Below are 25,000 nucleotides of genomic sequence, written 5' to 3'. Positions count from 1 at the left end.
TACTCTGTATGATTTTGGTTGTTCTTCTTAAGAGTCTGCATCCAAAATCCCAATCTCTCCTTATTTCTTGAGCTTCCTCCCTGTGTCAGCATCATTCCTTTCCACTTTGAATTATAGTTTTCTGCCTGTGCTATGTATAAGAGCCTTAACTATGTTGCTCTAAAATACCCCCTTAAATTAGGTAATCCTAGTCCACCTTGTTCTACTAGTAGAATCAGCTTATCCCACTTGACCCTTGCTGTCTTCCCTTCCCAGATAAAATCCTTCAAATATTTTCTAATTGCTATCCACAATGCCTCCTCCAATTGATAGAAGTATGCCTGATCTGTGTATAAGACTAAAGGGACTAAAAACATTTTAATGGATTGTATCTTAGTATCTATATCCATATAACAAAACTTCCAGTTTCTCAATTATCTTCTGTTTAGTCTCTTCCCACATATCCTTAGCTACCACCACAGAGTCATTTCTAATCCATACACCAGCTTAAGACGAAATCTTGGAAAAAAAAAACATAGATTTGCCACTTCAAAACTGGACAGTAAATTCGAACTTGGGGAGTTAAAACAGGGAGTCAGAACAAACCAGACAGTTACATAAAAGCTGAGATAGATGAAAAAGAATTTATATTCACAAGGCAATAAACAAGAGTAATAGGTTCACTTTCTATCATTAGGAAATTTATCCTGTGGGTTGCAAAAGTGTGTGTCTGTATTTTTGCTTTGATTACAACATGGTGAACAATTTTATTCTGTTTTATTGACAGAGAGATGGAGAGCTTCATCTCTCAGGACAATATAGTGGTTGTGAATTTCTTGGAAAGTGATACATATCGCACCCATCAATAGATGATTCAAAGATAATTCAAACTCAACACTTCCAAAACAACTACCCAAGTAATACACATCATGTCCAGGGACTCCAAATTATTTTGTTGACATTAAAATCTCACATTATTTATGGCATGGCAGGTTAGAATTTATTTCAATAGACTCAAAGTGCACAGTCTTGTGGCTGTACTTGATAACTAGATACAAGGATAAGATGGAAGCTATTATAAAGCCATTGTGTCTCCATCGTAGGAATATAGTCTATGTCAAACACCTTCCTCTACAAGATGACCTAGCTGAGTTATTCATTCCTTGGTTTATTGTCAAATGAATTACTTTTACTTTTTTGGCTAAGTTTCAGTTCCCCCATAAGGTAGATACAAGAGAGAATACAGTAATTAATGAATAAAACTTTTGGACTTACAATATGATTGTCTGCATTTGGTCCAAAATTTTACTACCTGGTGACTAAATGGTACATCATGTTAATATCATAGGGTCATAGGGTCATAGATTAGTACTAGGCTAACTTACCGTGTAGGCTATTATAAGCCTAGCCAATTACCCCATGTCAGAATCAAATCCTGCACCTTGTGTCTATAAGGTTAACACTTTAACCATTATGCCAACCTCTCACCCCTCATATTACAAATGTCCGTCATGTGTTTCACTGGCTGTCTGTTCACTGGCATTATATATATATATATATATATATATATATATATATATATATATATATGTGTGTGTGTGTGTATATATATATATATATATATATATATATATATATATATATACATATATATATATATATATATATATATATATATATATATATATATATATATATAATCGACATTCGTAATGTCGACCATGCGGAACCAGCATCTCCGTACAGTGCAGAATGGAAACACACACACATATATATATATATATATATATATATATATATATATATATACACACACACACACACACACACACACACACACATATATATATATATATATATATATATATATATATAAAACTAGGTGGGGGAAGGAACTCTTCTCTATATAGAATAGCTTTGTCTCCTGCATGCAGTACTATGGTTGACTACAGACATTGTGATTTGATGGGGGGTTGACATAAAACCTGAAGGGTAGTTGTCCCAGAAGTGTGCACTGAAGGACTCTTTTGCAGACTGACAACACTTTGCTTAATATTTGTAGCTGTGAAGATAGCTATGGAACCAATTAATAGAGTTATTATCAAATCCAAGTGTGGTTAGTCGTCTGAGAAGCGGAGATCTATGCTGTGACCAAGAAGGATGCTGGAATTCCCAAAAAGGAAAGAATAACCAGGAGAATGAACCTGGACACCACAGCAAAATAAAACCAGTTCTTTTGGGACAATCCATTCTTAGGATGGCAAGATTAAAGAAAGTAAAGAATGGAAAGATAAGCTGAGTGGTGATGTCTTTGATAGGAAGGAACAGGGATATAATGCTCAAGGTCATAGAAGTTGTATGCAGTAGGGAACTTGAGGTTATTGTGCATATAGTACAAATCACCTGTCTAGGAAGCAATCAGGGAATTGGAAAGATGTCTTAAGGTATGTATATGCAACATTATTAAGGTGTTTTCAGATCATAGAATAAGTGACCACTTTACATCATGGAGTTCAGCAAATGGCTGGATTGCTGGCTCTCAACTTAAGCCGTTTGTTTGCTTGTTTGTTGTGCAACTTTGTTTTCTGACTAAGTAAGACGACCGGTCCAATAAAGACCCTTTTTCATCCACACTCCAGGATACAGGCAAAAAATGAACAGTGCTTCACACAGTCAAATGCAACAGTAAGTACAAATTTACTAGAACAACAAAACTACTCGTACATAGTTTTCAAAAGGCCATTCATGCTATTATAGGTAGAATATTTCAATTCAGAATTCAAGCATGATAGATAAAGTAAAGAAACAATATATCTAAGTTTAGCATTTAAATACAAATATGTTAAATATCGTGCAGTGTTTTTATTTAGGAGAAGAATTTGACCTTAGCTTTTGCAGCTATCAGTAATCTCAGAACTAATGTGCGAGTTTGAGAGTTCTCCAGTGACAACATATTTCATGGCTTGGTGGTTAACTACTGTGACTGTGGTGTATAGGGTCCTGGGTTCGAAACCTGCATGGCTGTTTATTTAAACTGCTGATTTGGCATAGTGGTATGTTGCTCTGACTGTAGTGCATAGGGTCCTGGGTTCAAGACTTGCCAGTGAAATGCATGGTAGTAACACAACATTTACATGCCAGAGGGATAGATTCCTGTCTCAGAGACTTCCCATACTCTGGAATAAACTACCTATTTATATCAAACAAAGCTCCTCATTAGCAGTCTTCAAGAAAAATCTTGATGATTGTATGGGAAATAGGAAATTCACCCCGGGGATCACCTCTGTGGCTCTGCTTGACAGTGGCAAATCATTTTCTTGGGTGGCAAAAGCCAGGGTACCTTTTTGGCTGGGCTTATATAGGCCCCAGGGCTGATAGCCTAGTACTTATCTATGAACCTATGAACCTATGACATGTTAAGTGTCTGTAGAACAAGTAAGGTGTATGGAGACCACCCACAAAAGGAGTAATGTACTGGAAGAGCACCTCTTGAAAATGTAGGGTACATGGGTAGCACTTGCAAAGGGGGGTAAGGTATATGGTGAGTGCTTATAGGAGTAATGTACTTAAGGAGTGCTCCAAAAGGCAGGGTACATGGCAAGTGCCTGCAGAAAGAAAGGTGTGTATGGAGAACCTACAAAATGAATAATGTACTGGAAGAGCACCTACTGAAGTCTACGGTACGTGTGGAGTGTCTACAGTAGGGGTACAACACATAAAGAGTGTCTACAGAAGAAGTAAAGAAAATGAACAGCATAAACAGAAGGATTAAGGTGTAAATAGAGTGCCTACAGAGGGCATAAGGTTCACGAAAAGTGCCTATATAAGGATAAGGTACTTGGAGTGTACTTACAGAAGAATTAAGGTACACAAAGAGTGCCTACATAAGATACAGATTGCATGAAAAGTGCCTACATAAGGATAAGACACATGGAGAGTGAAGAGAGAGGTAGCAGAGTACATGGGCAGTGATTACAGAGGGCAGAAGGTACATCAAGATTTCCTACAGAAGGCACAGAGTAAAAGAAATGTTAACACAGAAGTAGTATGGTACATGGAGATCACCACCAGCAGGTTCAGGCAGCTCTAGTTCTCAGGAATGTTATAGTCCATTCCTGAAATGTTATTGCCATTGACCTCCAAACTATCCCTTATGGCTAGTGTTAAAATGGAAAATCCTGAATCACTCTTCGCATAGTTTCATGGGTAAGTACTAGGCCAGTCACCCTTACTGGCCATTTTAAGCGTAGCTAGTTTCCCTTTTTGTGCTTGAAATAACCTATCCCATTTGACTATAGATTGACTTTACCCATTTCATGGTCAGTAATTATATATTACCCCTAATGACAATAACTGGGATAATACCATAGATAATTTGAGGGGACCAGTGCATGGGATAACAAATTTAGAAGCTGCTTCTGTCCATTAGAAGTACAGGTGGTAGCCCTGAGGTAAATTTTCTCTTTCCCATCCATGAATGCAAGATGACCTTGAATATGGACAGGGATGAATTTTGTTTTATGTGGATGGGAAGTCTGTTCCATAGCAGCAGTATCCTCTGTGAGATATATCCATCCCTCCAAACCATTCTGTTGATGTTGCAAGAGAGGCTTAAATCCCTAGAACAAGTATTTCAAACGCCATTTGACTTGCTGATGTGCACTACACCCATCATTAATGAGTCAGAGGATGCCTTGTATGTCAGACACAAGTCACCTCCTAGCAGTCTATAGGATACCAAGTATTGTACAGGGCTTGGAGATAGTCCATGTAGGGCATGTTTTTTAGGACTTGTATCCTTTTAGTTAAGTATCTCTGTGAATGTTCCAGTCGTTGTATGTGTCTAGATAGATACATGCCAAAGACGGCATTATATTCAATGACTGGCCTAATGAGGGCTGAGTAAATGGAGACAATGACATCCCTAGATCTAGTCACAATCCCTTTGTTTATAAGCTGGGCAATATAAAAGGACTTTGTTGCAACAATAGACACATGATGGTCAAAAGTTAGGTTATTGTCCACATAAGTTCCCAAATTCAGAACAACTGGATTATCTTTTAGGGGTGTATTGTCAATGCGATATTTCCCTGGGGTAGATGACTTCCCAAATGATACAATAATACATTTTTTGGCATTTAGATTCAGTCCATGATTTTGGCACCAATAATTTGTTTGAGACAAACCTTTCTGTTGGATGGATAAGTTATTTGGTGATTCAGTGACTGCTCCACTTATAGTCAATCAAAGCCCTTTGGTATTTTCTTTTACTTTAGAAAAGTAGATCCCAAACAGGAGAAGTCTGAGCACAGAATCTTTAGGGACTCCACTGGTGACTGATCTCTTTGTGGAAGTAGCTTCCCCTGTTTTGATTATATGTATCCTATTGGTGAACCAGTTGGCAGTCCAGTGGGTGACATGGGTTTATTCCCAGTTTAGCTTTTCTACTATGCCTGAGTGGGGAATTGTGTTAAACACTTTGGTCAGGTCAAGGTATGCAGTGTGTACCATTTTGCCTTTATCTATTGCTTTGGTGAACTTTTGAAAAAATTCTACCAGGATGAGTAAGCATGACCTCCCCATCATGAATCCAAACTCAGATGGGCCCTATGTCCTGATCGAGTAATTCCATGATGCCTTTCCATGGCTTTGCATATGAGGCTGGGCAGACTTATGGGTCTGTAACTGCCTGGCTCTGTGGAAGGCCTCCATTATGCAGGGTCTATTTTCTTCAGGGTAGCTTGAGGACTGCTGCAGGTACAGGGCACCATTCATATGATAGCTCTCCTCTAAGAAAGGATTTGCTTAAACATAATCTCTTAAAATTGAGTTTGTCCATTATTTTAGTGTAAGTCATTTAGCAGTTTGAAGAAAAACACTGCAGCATTTGTTAAGAAATCAAGGAAATAAGAAAATCACTGAACTTTGATAAGTACATTTTCCTAAATCTAGGTGTGACTGCTTGAAGAAATTGTAACTATGCATATGGATTAAAAGGAGATCTTTACCAGAGACCACACAAGCTTCAAGACTGAAAAATCGAAACATCCTACAGCATACTTTTAAGTGGTGATTTATTGTACCAGATAGGATCATTACACTTGGACAAAACTTAATGTAATCAAGTCTAACTTCCACCTACTTGAAATAAAGTACATACTGAACTGAATTGTTCACAAAGTATATCCCATGAGTAAACCAACATCATAACTAAAACAACAGAATAAATTGGCATCCTTCTGTTCCAGAATTTCACAGTCAGTCAGATCTGTTGTCTTTGTTGCTTGCAGCCTTAACTGCCAACATAATTTCTTAATATCCAATGCCGTCTCTGAGTCCCCTCCTGTGTTGTCCTTGACAACCTGATCCAATACAAAAATGTGAAATTTCCTGAAACTACTACTCAAAAAGCTAATGTTTTAGCTATACTTTTTCACTAATTGATTAAGAAGAAGATTCATTTTTGCTTACCAAGAAACATCCTGACCTAAATGTAGATCACAACCATTTTAATTGTTTAACCCACATTGTGAATTAGTGCAATTAACAATTCATCCAATTTCCATTATTAGCAAAGCTCTGGGTCTGTTTGCTACAGCTGATGATGCTGCTGCTCTTGGGGCTTATCAATTTAAAGCTTGAAAGAACCATTTTGGTTCATCACCACTTGTGCAACAGAGTTTTGGAAATGGAAATTTGCACTGGCTGTTTCTAGTAGAGAATGGCTTGATGATTGCATAATGGTTGTTTCTGCAGTGATATTTACTGTGGACACTGCACAAAACAATGAGATCATACTTCCCAATGTAGATATTGGTTTCATTCAACTTAGATCAGGTGACTGGTTGATAAACAATAAACAGTTATAGTCCTGCTACATCAGGGAGTCCAACCATTTTCCTGTAACCTGGGGGGAGCCATAGTTTTATTACTGCTGTATGGCTAAGTAGCAATTGTTAATGGTTATATCTTTATGTGATGTGTGTAACCTCAAGGACTGTGAACTAATGGCTCAAATCTTATTCGAGATCTCATTCAAGATTAATATTTATCTCTTCCCCAAGTCTGCTGTAGCTATTCATAACTTCTAGTTCAGCTTCAAAGGTTTTGAGATTGTTAACTAAAATCGACACAACAGGTAGCACACACAGCTTTGCTGAGAAGGCTGTGGGTTCCATTCTCACACTAGGTAGCCTGATTGCTGATATTACATTGCAGCTTAATGGAAGTGCTGCACTCCTGAGCATACCATTCTTTGGATGAGACATTAAATCAAAGGCCTATCTCCTTGAATTGGTGGTAGCTCAGGTGGATGTAAATGATCTCACAGCACCTATCAAAAAGAGCACAGGTCCTTTATTTATATACAAAATAACTCTTATTTACAAAATATTTACATATTTACATATGTACAAATATATACATATACAAATCTGTTTATGTAGTCATAATTTCCTTTATAATCATGCTAAATTGTCATCACTACTAGAGCCCCACTCCTTTTTTCCATAACCACCATCAGATTTTACTTAATACTGTTGCTAAAATACATTTACCATTAAACATAATTTAATTTATTGTTTCATTCCATATATCCAATATGACATAAAATAACATCAATTATTTTAACATATTGTTTACTTCTATTCATATAATATCTATGTTTAATCATATCCATGCTTATTTTATCCACTTCTTTTATATCTTCAAAATAAGAATCTTTATTCATAACTTTTTTATTCTTTCACATTTCAAAAGCACATGTTCTGTAATTTCTTCTTCTTCTTATCAGTGTAAACATATTCTATCATTTTTCTTTTTATATGGCATGTTTCCTTTACTGGCAATTTATCTATTACCAGTCTTCACAAAAATATTGACATTCTACTTTCTGATTATACCATTTGCTTTTTATTTTTATAGCGTTAATGTTTTCATCTGTTAGATTTCCCATGGTTTTACTTAGTAATGTTTTATTACATTCTTACACCATACTTTTCTTTTTATGTCATCAGTTTTTATTTTCTACAAAAATATTTTTTCTTGGTAACATTTTATTTCTTCATTTATACACTCTTTTTTTTTCTCTTTTACTCGTTTTTACCATACCCCCAAATTTATCATACTTATATTTATAGTTTTACTACTAAACTCTCATCTTTTTCATTTATCCACTTTAACACTTTGTACAAATTTAGAGAAGCAGAATGTACCACATTGGTTAATTAACCCTAAACCACTTTTTTTCTTTTTTACATAAAAACTCTTTTGGTGGGTTTAATCTAGAACCCATATAAATGAACAAAATATCTGCAATAATTCCTTTTCAAATACGGTTGGTAACATAAATACACTTGCTAAGTATGCTCTTTTTCCCATCAGCACTGAATTTATCAAATAAGTCTTTTTTTCTGAATGATCATTTATATATTCTCTAGAAAAGACATGCTTGTTCTTCTGTTGTGTTTTCCTATTGAATTCTACTTACATCTTTATTCCCAAATTTTATACCTAACACAGAAATTTCTTTCATTGTAAAATATATACCCCGATCATTACTTCAACAACCAAACCATTACCTTTCTATTTATTTAAAACCACCCTATCATATCTAGACACTTATTTGTGTAAATTACTTCTTTTATTCAAATTTATATGTCATTTGTATATGTTAACAGAACTGAAATTCTTAACCCTTCAGGTGTTATATACCCCATCTCCTTCATTTTGTAATTTATTTCACATACTATAACTTCTTCTTCTTTCGGCTTTTTCCCGGTTAGGGGCCGCCACAGTGGATCATCTGTCCACTCATGATTGGCAGTGGAGTTTTACGGTGTCGAGTTGCCAGCCCTGTGCCCAACCTTCCACAGAAGGCACACACACACACACACACACACACACACTCACATCTAGGGCCAATTTAGAGTGTCCAATTCACCTACTGCATGTCTTTGGGATGTGGGAGGAAACCGGAGCACCTGGAGGAAATCCACGCAACCACAGGGAGGACATGCAGACTCCGCACAGAAGGTACCCCAGCTGAGAATCGAACCGGAGAACCTCTTGCTGTGAGGCAGCAACACTAACCGCTGCACCACCGTGGCAACCCATTTCACATACTATAACATTCATAACTAATGCAAAGCGTATACAACTCATTGGACTACCTTGTCTTATATTACTCTTCATATGTACCTAATGGCCTAACCAGCCATTTACAAGTATTTGTACTTTATTATTACTATACACTGACACACATAATTTTATAACTTTCTCACTTATATTATATTCTTTCATTATTAGATATAAGATTTCATGCCCAGCTGTGTCGAATGCCTTATTAAGGTCTCCTATCATGATTTTCACATCTTATGTTCTGTTCATAATATCATCCACAATTTCTCTAACTATCATTAATAATGTGTGGTAACCCTTCCCCTTTATACTGTATATGCTACCTTCCATAATTTCCATTTTAGTTTCAAATCTCTTTTGTATTATTTTCATAAAGATCTTATTATTATTCAATACTACTGGTCTCCAGTTTTTTAATTGTCTTCTATCTTCCTTCTTGCACATGAATTTAAGTATTTCACTGCATAATTCTTTATACATAAAACCTTCAGTTAACCATTCATTCAAAATCATTAGAACATTTTTTTTTTCAATTGCTTAAATTTTTATGCATTTCAAACCCTATTCCATCTGGTCCTTCAGCTAAATCCATATTTACTTGTATTTATACTTTATCTAGCTAATTTAAAGAAATTTCCTTTTCCAAATCTTTATTGTCTTTTTCTGTTAACTTTTTAGTTTCTGAATTTTTTCACTGCCTTCTTTTTTTTTCTTTAAATATTTCTTGTACATATTGTACTACACTATTCATAATCTTTTCCTGAATTCTTTCTTTTTCTCCTTTTACATTTTTTATTTCTCACATTACATTACCATCTTTCTTTACTAATCCATTAAAATAACTTAATACATCCTCTCTATTCCCTTGTAAAAATATCTTTGCTTATATAACAATTCTTGTTTTTTTTCTTGATTTCTTTAATATAATTCTTTTTCTTTGTCAAAGTACTTTTTATCGTTATGTTCTAAATCTTCCAATGCATCATTATATGTTCTTTTATATTTTTCTTTATTTATTTTTCTCACATCATATTGCCACTGTAAAAATCATTTTTATATTTTCCAATAAACATCATCCACTGTTCAAACCAATTTTTACAAAATGTTCTCATAGTAATATGATCTTTCCATAACTGTATTATGAATCTCTTTCTTTCTCCATTTCATGTTTTCTCATTTATTCTTTTTATTCATTTGCCTGTTTTTATATATTCCTTGTTTCCTTTATCTATAGCCATATTACAATATGATCAGAAAATCCTGTTTCAATTGCCTCCCCTTCTCCTATAACTAAACCTTCTGATACTATAAAATCTATTTCAGTTCTATACATACCCTTTTTGTAAGTCCATGAATTTTCCCCCCAAAATTTTAGCTTACCACATCTTATGACTCGTAACATTTTTCTTACATTTCCTTTCTTTTTATGCTTGCCTACTAAATCACAATTAAAGTCTGCTGTTATTACAGTTTTCATATTTATCACTAAATAGTCTAAAATGTGATGAAATAAGCTTTCCCTTTCTGTACAATTAGCATATGCACGTAATGTTATAATTCTATATACTTGTTCTTTCCATTTTAAATATACAATGGTTAATCTTCCTATTTTTTTAAACTTAATATATTTACTGTATTTCTACAGAATACAGCTATTCCAGAATATTTCTCATTTTCAAAATGCCAGATTATCCTTCCTCCCCATAGTTTCTTTCTTTGTAATCTTTCTCCATTTGTTAAAAATCTTGTGTCTTCTAATATAATTACATCCACATCACATGTATTACACCACTCCAAAATTCCTTTTTTCTTACTATAGTCTTAATACTATTCACATTTACAGAAAGCACTTTAAAATGTTAATTTTCCCTTTTCCTTAGATTCATGTTTTCATAAGTTCACAGCTAATTGGTAGGCTAGCTTTTTAATAGGTAATTCTAAGCCTAATGAGTTTTCTTCCCAAAGGTGAGAATCAAGCACTGTACCTTGTGTCTGTGAGGCAACCACCTTTACCATTATACAAATTCACAGCCATTAGTTGTATATATTTTATTTCCTTCATTTCTTTTCTTTTTTCTTTTGTATTTACTCCTTTAAATTTTCTTTTCTGTCTTTTACCCTCTTACCAATACAATTCTTTTTTTTAATACTACCTCCCAGTTTATGTCTTCTTCATCACTTGTTTCAGAACCTTTTTCTGTGTCCTCTGTAATATTTTTTCTCATTTAATTTTTCTTCTATTTCTACTACTTCTAAAATGTCTTCTATTTGCTTATTTTCATCTCTTTCTTTTTCTTATTCTTATTTTCATTTTTGCAATCTATCCATAAATCTCCAATTTTGTTACATTTATGATATTTTAATTAACATTTTTTGCTTCATGTCCAATTTCCTCACAAATATAACATTCATTTTGTTACAGTTACTTATCAAGTGTCCTTCTTTTCCACAAGAAAAAAATACACGTTTTCTGTTGTCCCCAGTATTTTACAATATCACTATTCCCCTCCACATTTATCATTCTCATTATATGTATAAGTTTTTCTCTTTCTATTTTTAATGAAATATTGCAATCCCAGCCACCAGTTTATAAACCTTATTTGTCATAAACTTTTGCAATGTCCAGTACTTAATTACATAAAGATTTCAAATGGCCTTTCAAATTTTGTCTTTCTACCTCTGTTCAAAACTGTACATGAAACTTTTTTTGTTTCCCTATTATATGCTTTTTCACATAAAGATTACATAGGTTTCAAATATAATGTCACAAAATGTATCTTTGTTTATAATAATAAATATTCTTACTTCATGTGCTTTTACACCCAAAGGAACTATTACATTTTCCAACACTTCATACCTGTCCATTTCTTTGTCTTATTTAGTTTGAATCCTTACCACATACTTCTGTTTTTCATTTTCTTCTGTCTTTTTTTCTACTACTCCACTTTTGCCTTCTTTTACTTTTTCTGCATATGTTTTCTTTTCCATCTCATCACTATTCTGCATGATTGTTTCTGCATTCTCCTTTTGTATTTTCTCCATAATATCCAACAAGGAAACATCTCCTTCATTTTCTGGCTCACTCTGCAACACCATTTCTTTAAGTAAATCATCCTGCAACCCTCCCTACTAGAGGGTTATAATTATACATCCATCATTTGCTGACTCATCACCATCAAACAGGTTTCTTTGAAATATTTTCTCAGAATCCTGCACACATTCTCATGTCTCAGTATTTGCTTTCTCCTTCATTTCTTTCATCATTACATCATCTCCTTCTCTCTCCATCTGCTTCCCTGTTTCTCTGGGCCACTTCTCTGCCTTGAATAGAAGTAGTAAGTGCCCCTCCAAAATGGATCCCACTCACAATGATGAGTAGGGAGAGTTCCCTAATGCCCTGGTCAAATTTCCCCTAGTAGTATAAATATCACCTCAGGTCTCTCCTGAAAAGAGGCTACTAGCCTAATGGAACTAAAGCTATCAAGATAAACAAATAAATAAATAAATAAATAGTCAATATAGTGCTACATCTCCATCTATAACTGGATTTGTTTTATAATGGCACAACATGTTAGTTTAACTTGTTTAGGCAGGACATTATTTTATTCAAGGTGTTATCATGGGTCACACTTATGAGAGAGACATGTTGCTGACTCTATTTAAGCCTCTCGGAATCATGTCTAGAGACTTTTAGAAATATAAACATCTATGGATCCTCAGAAGGTATGGCCCTAGCAGGAACTTGAAAGTTCTTTTGTCAAAAACTGTATCAAATGAAAGTAATAAGATAGACATAGTTTCTGAACCTTCACTTTTTCCTAGAAAGTAAACCTCTCCCATCTACCATGTGCACACACACACACACACACACACACACACACACACACACACACACACACACACACACACACACACACACACACACACCACAATCCACATTCAGAGTACTTCTGTTCCTATACTATCGTTCAAAGTGTAATCAACTCCATGACCCAACACCTCAGTGGAAGGATCATCCTTGACCACAGAAATTTTATTCAAGAAAATTTCATTTTCATCCAAGAACAAATTTAAATTGTCAATTGATATTTTATAGTCACTTAGAAAGACCTGATCAGAGAACAAACATTAAGTGTTGCGAGGCATTGGATAATGATGGAGGAGTAAGTTGAGCATGCATTTCTTTACAGGGGCTGCTGATGCACGGAGCAGATTTTTAGCTGATGTAGCAGAAAACATGTTCCAGGTAGTGTATGGTAAAGATAGAAGAGCTCTAACAAAATTAAGAGGCTGAATGAAGGCAGTAATTCTGTAAGTAATAAAGAGATACAGAATGCAGAAAATCAAATTTGAAGAGGACAAGTGTCGTGCAGCCTTTATTTAAATTTACACATGGATGAGCAGGACCACAATGGCCCTTATTCAGTAATGAATTGGTTATAGTGTGGATGGACAATACAACACAATATTAACAGTGAAATAATACAATATAGTGCTTTATAACTGAAATTACCTATACAATGACACTGTACAGCATTTTATTTTCTAGCTGAGTTATAAGCTGCCCAACACAACATTAGGTAAACTTATATAAAGGCACTATTGCATTTAGGTGATGTTTCTACAAACAACTTCATTTTAAGTCTTCATTTGCTGTTAGTACCCATATCTGTCATCAAAACAATGACAAACAGAAATGTTCTAAAAAAAAAAAAAGGACATACCAATCCAACTCACCTGTCTCTGCTAGCTCTCTCCCCAAACTATCAGTGCAGTAGCAGTAACCAGATACCTCGGGAAATATTTTCCTAAAAGAACTGAATGTTTGAAAAGCATCAGGAAATCTAGAAAAAATGTGATAAGAATAGGTAACCATCATTTTACAGTACAGCATATTGAAATTTGCATGAAAGAATAAAATCACTACATAAATGTACACCCACATAAATTATATACATGTATAAAATGGGCAAGGAAAATTAACCAATCAAATTGCTAGGTGCCTGTGCATCAAATCTGTTCTTCTACAAAGACTTCAAAATCCAATAAACTGCTACCATCCTGAAAAGTAATTTAGCAATAGGATTGCCACCTATCAGTTTTTTCTGGACTATCCAGAAATCAAACCAATTGTCTCATAGTCCAGAAAACACTGTACAAACTCAGGTATTTGTTTTAAATAACAGTCAGACTATCAGAGTTTGTTAAATCTCCAATTATACTGCACTTTGATTTAAAGAAAAAACTCCATGATCTCCTACAGTTTAACCTAACTCTTACGCTGCTTTTCTCCCTGCAATATGATTCCAGTACTATGTAGGTACCTGAAACCTGCTTGTACTTTATAATAAACTTTTATTTCCTCATCTTGGAAACAAAGGAAGGAAAAGGCCACCCATTTCTAACATAATTTGCCAAAGAATTTGTCTACACCTGCATGACATACCACAGACACACAGAAATTTGTAGCCAGGTACATATGACAATCCTATATTCATAATTAGTTCTGCTGATGTCAAGAGTTCAAGAGAGGTGTGAAACTGTTTTCTGTTGTATTTATTGCAGAGATGAAGAGAACTTACACTGATCCACAGGTGCTTCCAATGTAGCCATGCCTTTCATAGCAAAACGGAGAATTAGATCAGTGAATGGTTCAAAGGCAGTTGCCACTTCTTTTGACACATTTACATAAGTAGCATCACAGTACTAAAATGCTAATCTTTAAATGTTTGTTGTTTATACTACTTTGCATTTTAAGATGACTTGAATATAGTATCAAAGATGTCTGTGACATTTAAAGAAAAATATGATTTTTTTTGTAATTCTTATAAAGCATCAGCACATTTAACAAAATATGAGGGGGGCTGTCAGTTTATCTTAGACTACAAAAAGATGTTATGAACAATGGCCTATAATTTAGCCACTGTTTTGGTTGTAGCTGTATAATTCCTTTAATTCTGCAAAACAAGCCTTGAGATACACACAAATGAGGGCTATTCAAGAAATAGGAGAAGCAGTCCTGTTACAGACAGTATCTAAAATTACAGTTACTGACACTAATCCCATTATATGTCAATGTCATAGGAATGCACCACTACTTCCTTAAGTCTAGCATGACTCATATAAAGCAGTCCTGAAATGTATTATGGGAAAGAGAAAGGCTTCAAGAAAACAAGATCATGTTGATATGTCAAGCCCCATTAGCAGCCATTTGTGGAAAAATATTAAAATTCTATAAGAAGCACGGTGATTTTGAGGCTTTAAGATAGCTCAGAAAACAGAGATAGAGTGAAAAAATAGATTTTTTAGTTCTAAGGTGAAGTTTTCTTTTAAGGAAGAGGCGACGTTCCTCTTCCTGCTGATGTGCAAGTGACGTAACACAATGGGCAAATAGTGGGTGGGGTGAGGGAGGAAATTGGCTGAGTGGGGGGAGGTGTGAGGGGGTGTGGTTTTGGTCTAGTTCTGTCCACAACAAAAAGTGGCAACTCTATTTAGCAGGAGAAAAGGAAAACTCTTAAAGAGAAATACTCCAAACACACACACACACACACACACACAAACAGACCAGTATATAAGTACAAAAACACCAAACAAGAAATACGCCCCCCCAACTCAATTACTAAATATGCATACAAATAATAATTAAAAAGAAGTGAAACAAAAATCAGGATTGTGTCACAGATTAAACATATTATGCAGTAATAAAAGCAATAAAAATCAAACTTCAGTGCATTATCTAAATAGAAAATGTAAAAGGCATCCAGAAAGCTAAAAATAATCTGTTGATGAAAATGAAAGCATACACTTCACAAACAGGAAATAAAGTAACACAAGAAGTGAATAACAGTTGCCACAGAAACAGAAAAGTCAAGCACTCTAAACTAAGCATCAAATCATACAAATTCAGTAAAAAAATGTGCCAGATATTACTTGACTTAAGAAGAAACACTGCATAAATACAATTGCATATTAAAATAGGAAGTAAAACACACACAGAAATACAAAAGAAACCCAATGAAATAATGAAACAGCCATACCACCAGCTAATCCAATTTATGAAAAATGAAGGCAGAAGGGCCTTACTTCATACATATATATATTTCACAGTTCCTGGAAGTTACCACAAAACTAATTATACTTCTGAATATTTCTAGAGGATGGGTTACATAGAAAGCACTGTAGCTGAGGTGTTATGCAAGTGCTAGTTTTTTGCAGTATTAGCACCTGTTAATAAATGGAACTGTGCAATGGTAAACAACAGTACAGAAGGGTCCCTTTAATAACTACCCCAAAATTTTCATTTCAAAATCCTGCACAGTTAAAAATGTATAACCCTACACAGTAATCAGTTAATTAAAATAGGTGAAAAACTATTTTACATTAAACTGTATTATAAAACACATCATTTGCATACATAGATTACTAAAGATAAAATCCATTCTGCAAAAAAAAAAAAAATGCAGATTCACATTTTATAAGTGCAATAAGGCACTTGGGGTGTGCTTGGTACAGATATAAATGCATGGCCAGGGATTGTAAGGCTTTCGCCTTTCAGGCTCATGCCTCAAAATCTCCATAAGCATGTGTAATATTTGTACCATGCACCCTTAATGCACTTGTGCCTGGGGATTCATAAATAAACCCATTGCTTGTGTTAAGGGCTGTGGTAGAAAGCCCCTGTTTCCATGAAAGAAAGATTTGTGATTCACAGACACAATAGCCACAATGGGAAATGACCTCATTATCAGCTAATATGCTTGTCTCTGAATTGTTGTTAAGTACCACAAGTCCAGATCAACACTTTCTGTGGTTAACAGTTTCAGCAGTCGCACCTCCCTATTCACTCTTCTATACACAATACACATTCATACATACACACCACTTATCCTATACCTGTCATACATATACATACCACTTATCGCATATCTGTCATACACATACAGATATCCCATACCTGTCATACACATACATACCACTTATCCCATACCTGTCATACACATACATATCACTTATCCCATGCTCGCCATACACATACAGATCACTTAAGCCCTTACCTGTCATATATATACATACCACTTATCCTGTACCTGTCATACACATACATACCACTTATCCCATACCCATCATACACAAACATACCACTTATCGCATACCTGTCATACACATACAGACCACTTATCCCATACCTGTCATACACATACAGACCATTTATCCCATACCTGTCATACACATACATACCACTTTTCCTATACCTGTCATACACATACAGACCACTTATCCCATACCTGTCATACACATACAGACCACTTATCCCATACCTGTCATACACATACATACCACTTATCCTGTACCTGTCATACACATATAGACCACTTATCCCATATCTCTCCCTATGTTGTCAGCTCATCCCTGATGTCACATTTTTCTTCATAAATCATGGATGATTTCAGTCAGTCATTAATACCAAACATTAAAATTTCCCACTTCATATCCTTCAGTAAATCTGTGTTAGAGTAAAAGCTGGTAGACTAGCATCTTCTAAGTTTGTAGGAAGCATATTTAATATCCATTCCTGATTTTGATTCTTTCCTGTCTTGATCCTCAATATATAGTTAAAAAAATGTTGCACTAGTGCTGACATTTACTCCACTTTGTTAATGCATCTGAAGACTGCTACATATAAAGACAGAATATTAAAATATCACTCTTTGTTTCTTGTCTGCACCCAAGTTTACAGTCTCAGCGCACCATTCTGAAAGGGTCAAAATAATTTATAAAAACATTTTTAAGTTTTCACCTGTGAATTGTTACTCACAGATGATTACTAAATATATTGGTTGCCAGGCCATTGCGCACTCATCTTGAAATAAAGGTTTGATAAAAAAAGACATTTCTTGAAGCAAAACATTTTAAGGTAATCAAAAGTCTGTTTAATAATTTGCTACAATTAAAGTGCAAAGGGAGTAATATCAGAATATATACTGACATTTTCTACATAAAATTCAGAGTTCAACTGCTGTAAGTCAGCAACAAAGACAATGTGACTTGGCTGTGAAAAATACTCGGAGGATACAGACTTCCTTCTTTGAAGACTACAGTATGGTCTAGCTTTAAATCAAAGCCAAATCTGTATGTCAGTCACCAGTCTTGGACTATAAAAAATTACAAAATTATATTAATCACTTAGAGCGACATAGTGACATCAGTGTTATATATGCGGTCAAGACAAGATGAAAAATATTTTATCTGTAATGCATTTTATACTGTTAACAACTGTGTTATAATTTTATGACTTCAATATGAATCATCACGCTAGGACTCAATGAGAAGCCAAGTCATTGAGTGCATCTGGTTGGGAACACAGCCCAAATGAAAACAAATTAAATATTCGTGTTTTTATTGAAGGAAAGACCCCCTGTACCCCTTCATGTGAGAGGCAGACCCCTCCTAAATTTGTAAATACCAGAAACAGTATCACACAGTAGAAAAGAAAAGGAAATCACAAGAAATATGAGTTATTGTTGGTGCATACATAGACACCAGAGCAGTAGTGATTTCCTATGAAAAGCAATGATTAGTTCAACACTAGGGAGCTGAGCTTGAACTGTTTTCTCATCCAGTTGCAGCTCAGTAAAGTAAAGGCAAACTGTTATTTTATGGCCATAGAGTTGTTGTTGATGCTCTAGCAAACTGTTCAGATTCTTGTGCCACCTGGCCCAGGTATGACTGAAAAGGATCCTTGACGCAGCACCCTTTCTGGCAGAACATGAATGCACAGTGAGTCATACTGGTGTGTGCCTGACCCTGAGCATCTGCCAAGTGTGCCATTAACTCCTACTGCTAGGTCTGCTTGGGCCCCACTTGAAAGTCACTGCATTCTATTAGTTACTGATAGTTCTGCAGTGCTGATATTCGTTTCATTCCTACCTCTACCATGTTACAGTGATCCCATCCAGTTATTAACCTTCTAACTGATTCATGGTCAGTTACTGCCCACCACTGACAGCAACAACCGCAGGTAGAAAACTCTGCTGAAGAATAGGCCACTCATGGTTCATAAGAGTGCAGGAAGGTGAGAGTACTATAAGGGATATAGTGACATCAAAGGTGCTACTATTTTAATATGCCACTGTTCAGTCACACATGGTCCACCGTGTAAGGCTCAGTGAAATGTGGCTGATTTTTTTTTTATTTTTGCCACTGAAAATAAAATTAATTACAAACAGACAATAGTCATTTTGATTTGAAAACAATGTACTACTGAATGTCTTCTAAAAGTTGTTGATTGTGTAGGAGGCTTTTTACTTGCTATAAAGTTTGAACTGGAAGAACTTTGTTTAATGTTTTAATTTTCATTGAGCTATTAGGAGGACGGCAAATGCAGTCCCATTTTTTAATGTGGCAGTAATTAGAAAAGCAGAAACGGTACTTACATATTATCGCAACCAGATTGCACATCTCTCGCAACCAGGTTGCAAATCGCTCATAATAGTGCAGATTATGGACAAACAAGTCATTGCCCGTAATGTCATGAATTTTGAACGATTAGTAACCTGGAAGTGACATTTCACACTTCTGTTATTCATAGTTGTTTCGACCTGAGCACCATGTGAACCCAAAAGACTGTTTTTTTTCTGCGAGACGGTTGCAAAAAAACAATAATGCAGTTTGTCAGCTTTACCATCTTCACATAGTATTTCGGCCCCTGGGAGTGCTATCCTCTTCTATGTGTCTTAACTGACACCACAATGTTAAAAATTTCACATTTGTGCATGATGTTTTGTCACACTTTTGAGACGGCTTAGGAACCATCAACCTGTAAGACATTACCGGGGTAAGGGAATAGCCAGGAAATGTCATCCATTGACAGGGCTACGTTTACTGGGTGTCAGCGTATGTCTTCTCTGCTTCCACTTTTCAGTACAGCAGAAAGAAACACAGTGGTAATCATTGAATATCTACATAATTTTCACAGTGTTTACATCTACTCAAGTTGCTGTGGCATTGGGATTCGGAGGCATTAACTCCATCTTACATTGTGTTGTTGCATTCTGTAAGCACAGTCGGGTCCACGGTATTTAAAATGAAAACCGTCACTGATGGATGTGAAGGTGGAAGAGGACTTTTTGGGCTTACTACTGCTCCTGGGTGATCAGACAATGTCATAGAAAGCTGTTTAGTACCTTTTCCAACCCCTGTCAAAGCAGAAACACTCATTTGGCCGTAACTTCAAGGATTCCGAGAGATGTGCAATCTGGTTGCGATAATACGTAAGTACCACAGAAACCACAGGTCACAAAGCTTGACTGAATCTGGTTGACTTTTTTTAGACTGTCACCAAGGCCCTGCATGAGGGAAAGTCAACACATACAGCTTACCTTAACTTGGCCAAAGCCTTTGACACAATCCCCCACTAGGGCATCATTGAAAAGCTAGCACAAATTGGCATAAATCCCTATCTCATCAGCTGGGTTGCCAACTGGCTCACTGATAGGCCCCACAAGGTCAAAATAGGTGCCTCCACCTCTGACAGCAGACTTGTCACTAGTGGTGTTCCCTGGGGATCTGTCCTGGGATCCCTACTGTTTGGCATCTACTTCTCAGAGGTCCAGGCTGAACAAGTTTGTGGATGACTGTAAGTTGGAAGCTGTCATTGACTCCCCAAATGATGTTAACATACTACTGGAGGGTCTCACAGAAACAAATGACTGGTGCCAAAATCATGGCCTTAAGTTAAATGCACATCACATCAATGGCAACCCCCTAAGCACACAACCTGTGATGAGAGACCTGGGTACACAGGTTGACAACAATCTCACATTCGACCATCATGTAGCGGCAGAGGTCAGAAAAGCCTTTTATTTGGTTCATCTCATAAGTAAAGGGATTGCATTCAGAAAAAAGGAGGTTACCTCTCTGTACTCCTCCCTCATTAGCTCAATAATTGACTACAATGTCCTGTTTGGTATGCACCTCTCCAAACACCTGCACCAGCTGGAAAGGTGACAGAAATACCTGACAAAGAGAATTCATGGCCTCCAACACTTGTCCTATGTGGACAGGCTCAAATCACTATCACTCTAATCGGTATCAAATAGATTGCTCAGAGGTGATCTGTGTCTTGCCTACAAGGCAATCTTGGACCCTGCCCTACTAAAGATGCTCCATATTCGTAAGTCTAAATCCTCGAGCATTACCCACTCAAAAGGCCTAAATCTAATATCCAACATTAACAAAATCTGCTGGAGAGGCAGGTTTGTCTCCCAGAGGCTGCCCCCTCTCTGGAATAGACTTCCCATACACGTCAGAGTATGTCGCTTACCCTCTTTAAGCACAACCTTGACAAGTGGATGGGAAACCACAAATTTGTCCCAGGGGTTCCACCTGTGTCCCTCATTGACAGGGGAGACAAGTGCTGACTGAGGTTTCTTTTTTGGGGATAAACTCTTGGCTAGGCTTGTAAGAGCCCTGTGGTCATTAGCCTAGTACCCTCCTATGATGCTTACAGTAGAAAACTAATGAAATAGTACACAGAGGATTTAGCTTCCAAAATCTAATATAGCAAGTATTTCCAAACCCATAGCTGGCACATTTCGTGTCCATTCCCAATTTACTACATTTGTACCAATCAGCTTCCTACTTCCTACTTCCTATGGCCAGCCCCCCCCCCCCCCCCATTTGTACCAATTGGCTTCCTATAGAAGACCCACTCCTGCTCAGCAAAGAGCAAAAAATAGCTGTACAGTAAAAAATAATGAAGTACACCTGCAGTTTTTGATTGCACCCTCTAACAGTTTCTGCCCAAAGCAGCTGCCCTCTTTGCCCACATTTGCTCAGAATCTCAGGATTTACATAAATGAATTTATATCAGATCTGAATTACATATTTGACTTCAAGATTATCAGGTAATTTAAATACAGTAATGTAATGAATATAGTTTAATTAGAATTTAGTAAGACTTCAATAATAGCAGAAATCCTGATCTCCCTCCAAAAAGTTAACAATGCCAAGTCTATTTGGATAACAGCTTTCTATATCCCACCTTCTCAATGCTCAAACTACAGCATATTGGAAGAAATTCTCTCCTGGTTATACTTCAATATACCACTCAAACCTATCACCTTAAGTGATGTAAACATTAATGGATCTTCCACAACACTCCCAAATCAACCCCTCTTGACTGAGTTAATAAAATTCACTACTAGAAACAATAACTCTACAGTTTCATCATACATACTAGGCTGGATCCTAACTAATAACCCAAACAACATCAGTCATGCTGATGTTCTACCAAATGTCCTAAGTGACCATCATTCCATAATTGCTTTCCACTCACTACCTAAACACAAGTTAGCAATCAACAAGCCTGTCAAGAATCTTTCCAGGAATCTTTCTAACTTCAACAAGAATTCATTCTTTGCATCCCTTCAGGCTTACACCTGGAGAGCAATAAAACTCCTACCACCAGATGAAGCTCACCCGTACTTTAACAATAGTTTTTTTTAAACATCCTAAATTCTCATGCCAAACTGAGGCACAAAGGAATAAAATCTACCCCAACTTCTGGCTCATTTTACCTACCAAACAACTTATGCACCTGTGAGGAAAGGAATACCTGGTAAAAGGATAAAAACCACAAACAAATACAAACATTACCATCACCTTCATAATAAAGTCAAAGCCCAAACAAATTCAGACAAAAAAAATATTTCCACTCCCAGCAGAACCATCTCACCAAATCTCCCAAACTGTTCTGGTCTACCATTTCTAAACTTTTAAACTCATGCATTTCCTCATAACCTAGCCCTCTACCTACTGAATCTGACCTCAGTGTCCTTGTTCCTTTAATACTTGCTTAACCAAACTCTAACCATAAGATAGACCTGACTCTTGCTCCCACATGTTACACTGAAAATGTTCTTGACTTCACAGAAATCCCCACCCTAGCAATTAAACAATACCTCAAAAACTAAAAGTCACCTGCCCAGCCCAAGATCACCTTCCCACAGAATATCTAAAATGAGCGGCTAAAAGCTGAGCTTATCTTGTCTCTATCTTAATTAGCAGATTAATCCAGGAAAGATACTTCCAATCCATTTGGAAAAAAAATCCTTCATCATCTCACTACACAAATCTGGCCCATCTTCTGATATTTCTAATGTTAGACCCACAATTATTCTATCCCAAAATTCTTAGAGAAATGTACCCACTCACTACTGCTAGCCTTTCTCCTCCACCACAGTCTCCTCTCACCATGCCAACATGGCTTTTAGCCCTCTAGCATTGCTGACACAGCTCTTCTCTCATTTCTCAACATTGTAAATACCCTTAGAAATAGAAATGTTCTAGTATTCTTGGCATTTCTCAACCTCTCTAAAGCCCTTGATATTGTCTCACACCTCCTTCTTATTCATAGACTCTCCAAGATAGGCTAATCATACAAAGCCATAAAATGGCTACAATCCTTCTTCACATTCCTCCCCATCCCTGTCAGTGTCCCCAAGGATCTATCTTTGGCTCACTTGTCTTCAATGTATTCATCAACAATTTGCCCACTGCACTAACCAACATAATGCCGTTCCAGAAAACAAATGACTCCAACATCATCTCTTCATTTCCCTCTATCTCTGAACTTCAAAATGTCACTCAGCATTCCTTTACATTTGTAAGAGCCTGACATCTGCAATCTAATCTAGGCATAAACACCAAAAAAGCAAAAAAGAGAACATGCTCTTCAGACCTAAACCAGTATCAATTCTTCTCAACCCACTTACCCTTCAATCATGTAATACACATTAAATAATAAGTCCACCACATTAAATAACTTGAAGTCACTGTTGATGAACACCTAAAATTTGATCTATACATTCACCATGTAACCCAAACAGCAATCAAAAGAGGCATTGCTGGGGGTCTGAATGGAGAGATGATAAATCAGCAGCAAAGGAGAGTAGAATTGCTGGAATTGAATTCATCCTCAAGTTTTGGCGAGTACCTTCATGAGGTGGACCCTGTTTATTTATTTATTTATTTTTAAAAAATCTCACCAAGATGATGCTGATATATAGACTGTATTTTATATAGCATATATCATGGACAGTTAAAAAATAAAAAAGGCAGCTGGGTGCACAAGTCCTGAGATAACAAAAAATGTGCCCAATCCTGATAGGTGCACTGGTGTCAAGACTGGAAAAAAATGACAGTGTAGAATCCTCAAGAAACAGAAACATTCCTACAATGGGGCCAGGCCAGGCCCAGGGGAAGGATGCCCCCCTGTTGTAGAAGGAAGTAATATTCCCCAAAAATAAAAACAGATAGGCAAAAAAAGAGCCATAAGATGGTAGAGTAGGCTATTGAGGATAAGAAAGAAATTATGCATTGTTACTATTATACAAGAAGCCCAGAATTTGCACTCAAACTTAGATATGTTACCAATACATCTAACTCCATATAAATTGCAGGAGGAGTCAATTCTGGGCAAATTGCGGGTGCTGCAAAGAGCACTTTTGGCTAACATCAAAGACTGAAACAATAGTGAGCTGTAACCTATTAAACCACCAGCAAAAAAAAAAAAAAAACAGGCAGAATTATCCATCCACTGAGCTCATCCGTGATCGATTCTTTAAAGCCACCGCTATTGACAACGGTCTGCAGCTGAGCACTATGGACAGTTGGATTACCCTTGTTTCTCCTGCCAACCTTGTTTTCTTGGGTTTCTTGAGGCAGTGTAGCAATTGCCTCATGTACACTGACAACCATCTACTAATAACTCATTCTAGTACAGAGTGCAAGAGATGTATCTAGACCAAGAATCTTGAATCCATGCTCTCTCACTCAAAACAGTAACATGGAAAAGGTTGTCAGCTCACCCACCAATTCTCAT

General features: G+C 36.2%; 1 protein-coding gene across 1 annotated transcript in view; it reads right to left on the bottom strand.

The window, feature by feature from the left end:
- Positions 1-25,000, bottom strand: part of TG (thyroglobulin) — a 2,464,750-nt gene that overhangs the window by 2,340,957 nt on the left and 98,793 nt on the right. Inside the window, exon 6 of the mRNA XM_044066937.1 lies at positions 13,855-13,961. Within this exon, the coding sequence (XP_043922872.1) occupies positions 13,855-13,961 (107 nt within the window). The remainder of the gene's footprint in view (positions 1-13,854; positions 13,962-25,000) is intronic.

Source organism: Protopterus annectens, chromosome 3.part1 (genome assembly GCF_019279795.1).
Source record: "Protopterus annectens isolate FY-2018-M chromosome 3.part1, PAN1.0, whole genome shotgun sequence".
In the NCBI taxonomy this organism is placed as follows: Eukaryota; Metazoa; Chordata; order Ceratodontiformes; family Protopteridae; genus Protopterus; species Protopterus annectens.
This window is presented reverse-complemented; position numbering and strand designations above follow the sequence as displayed.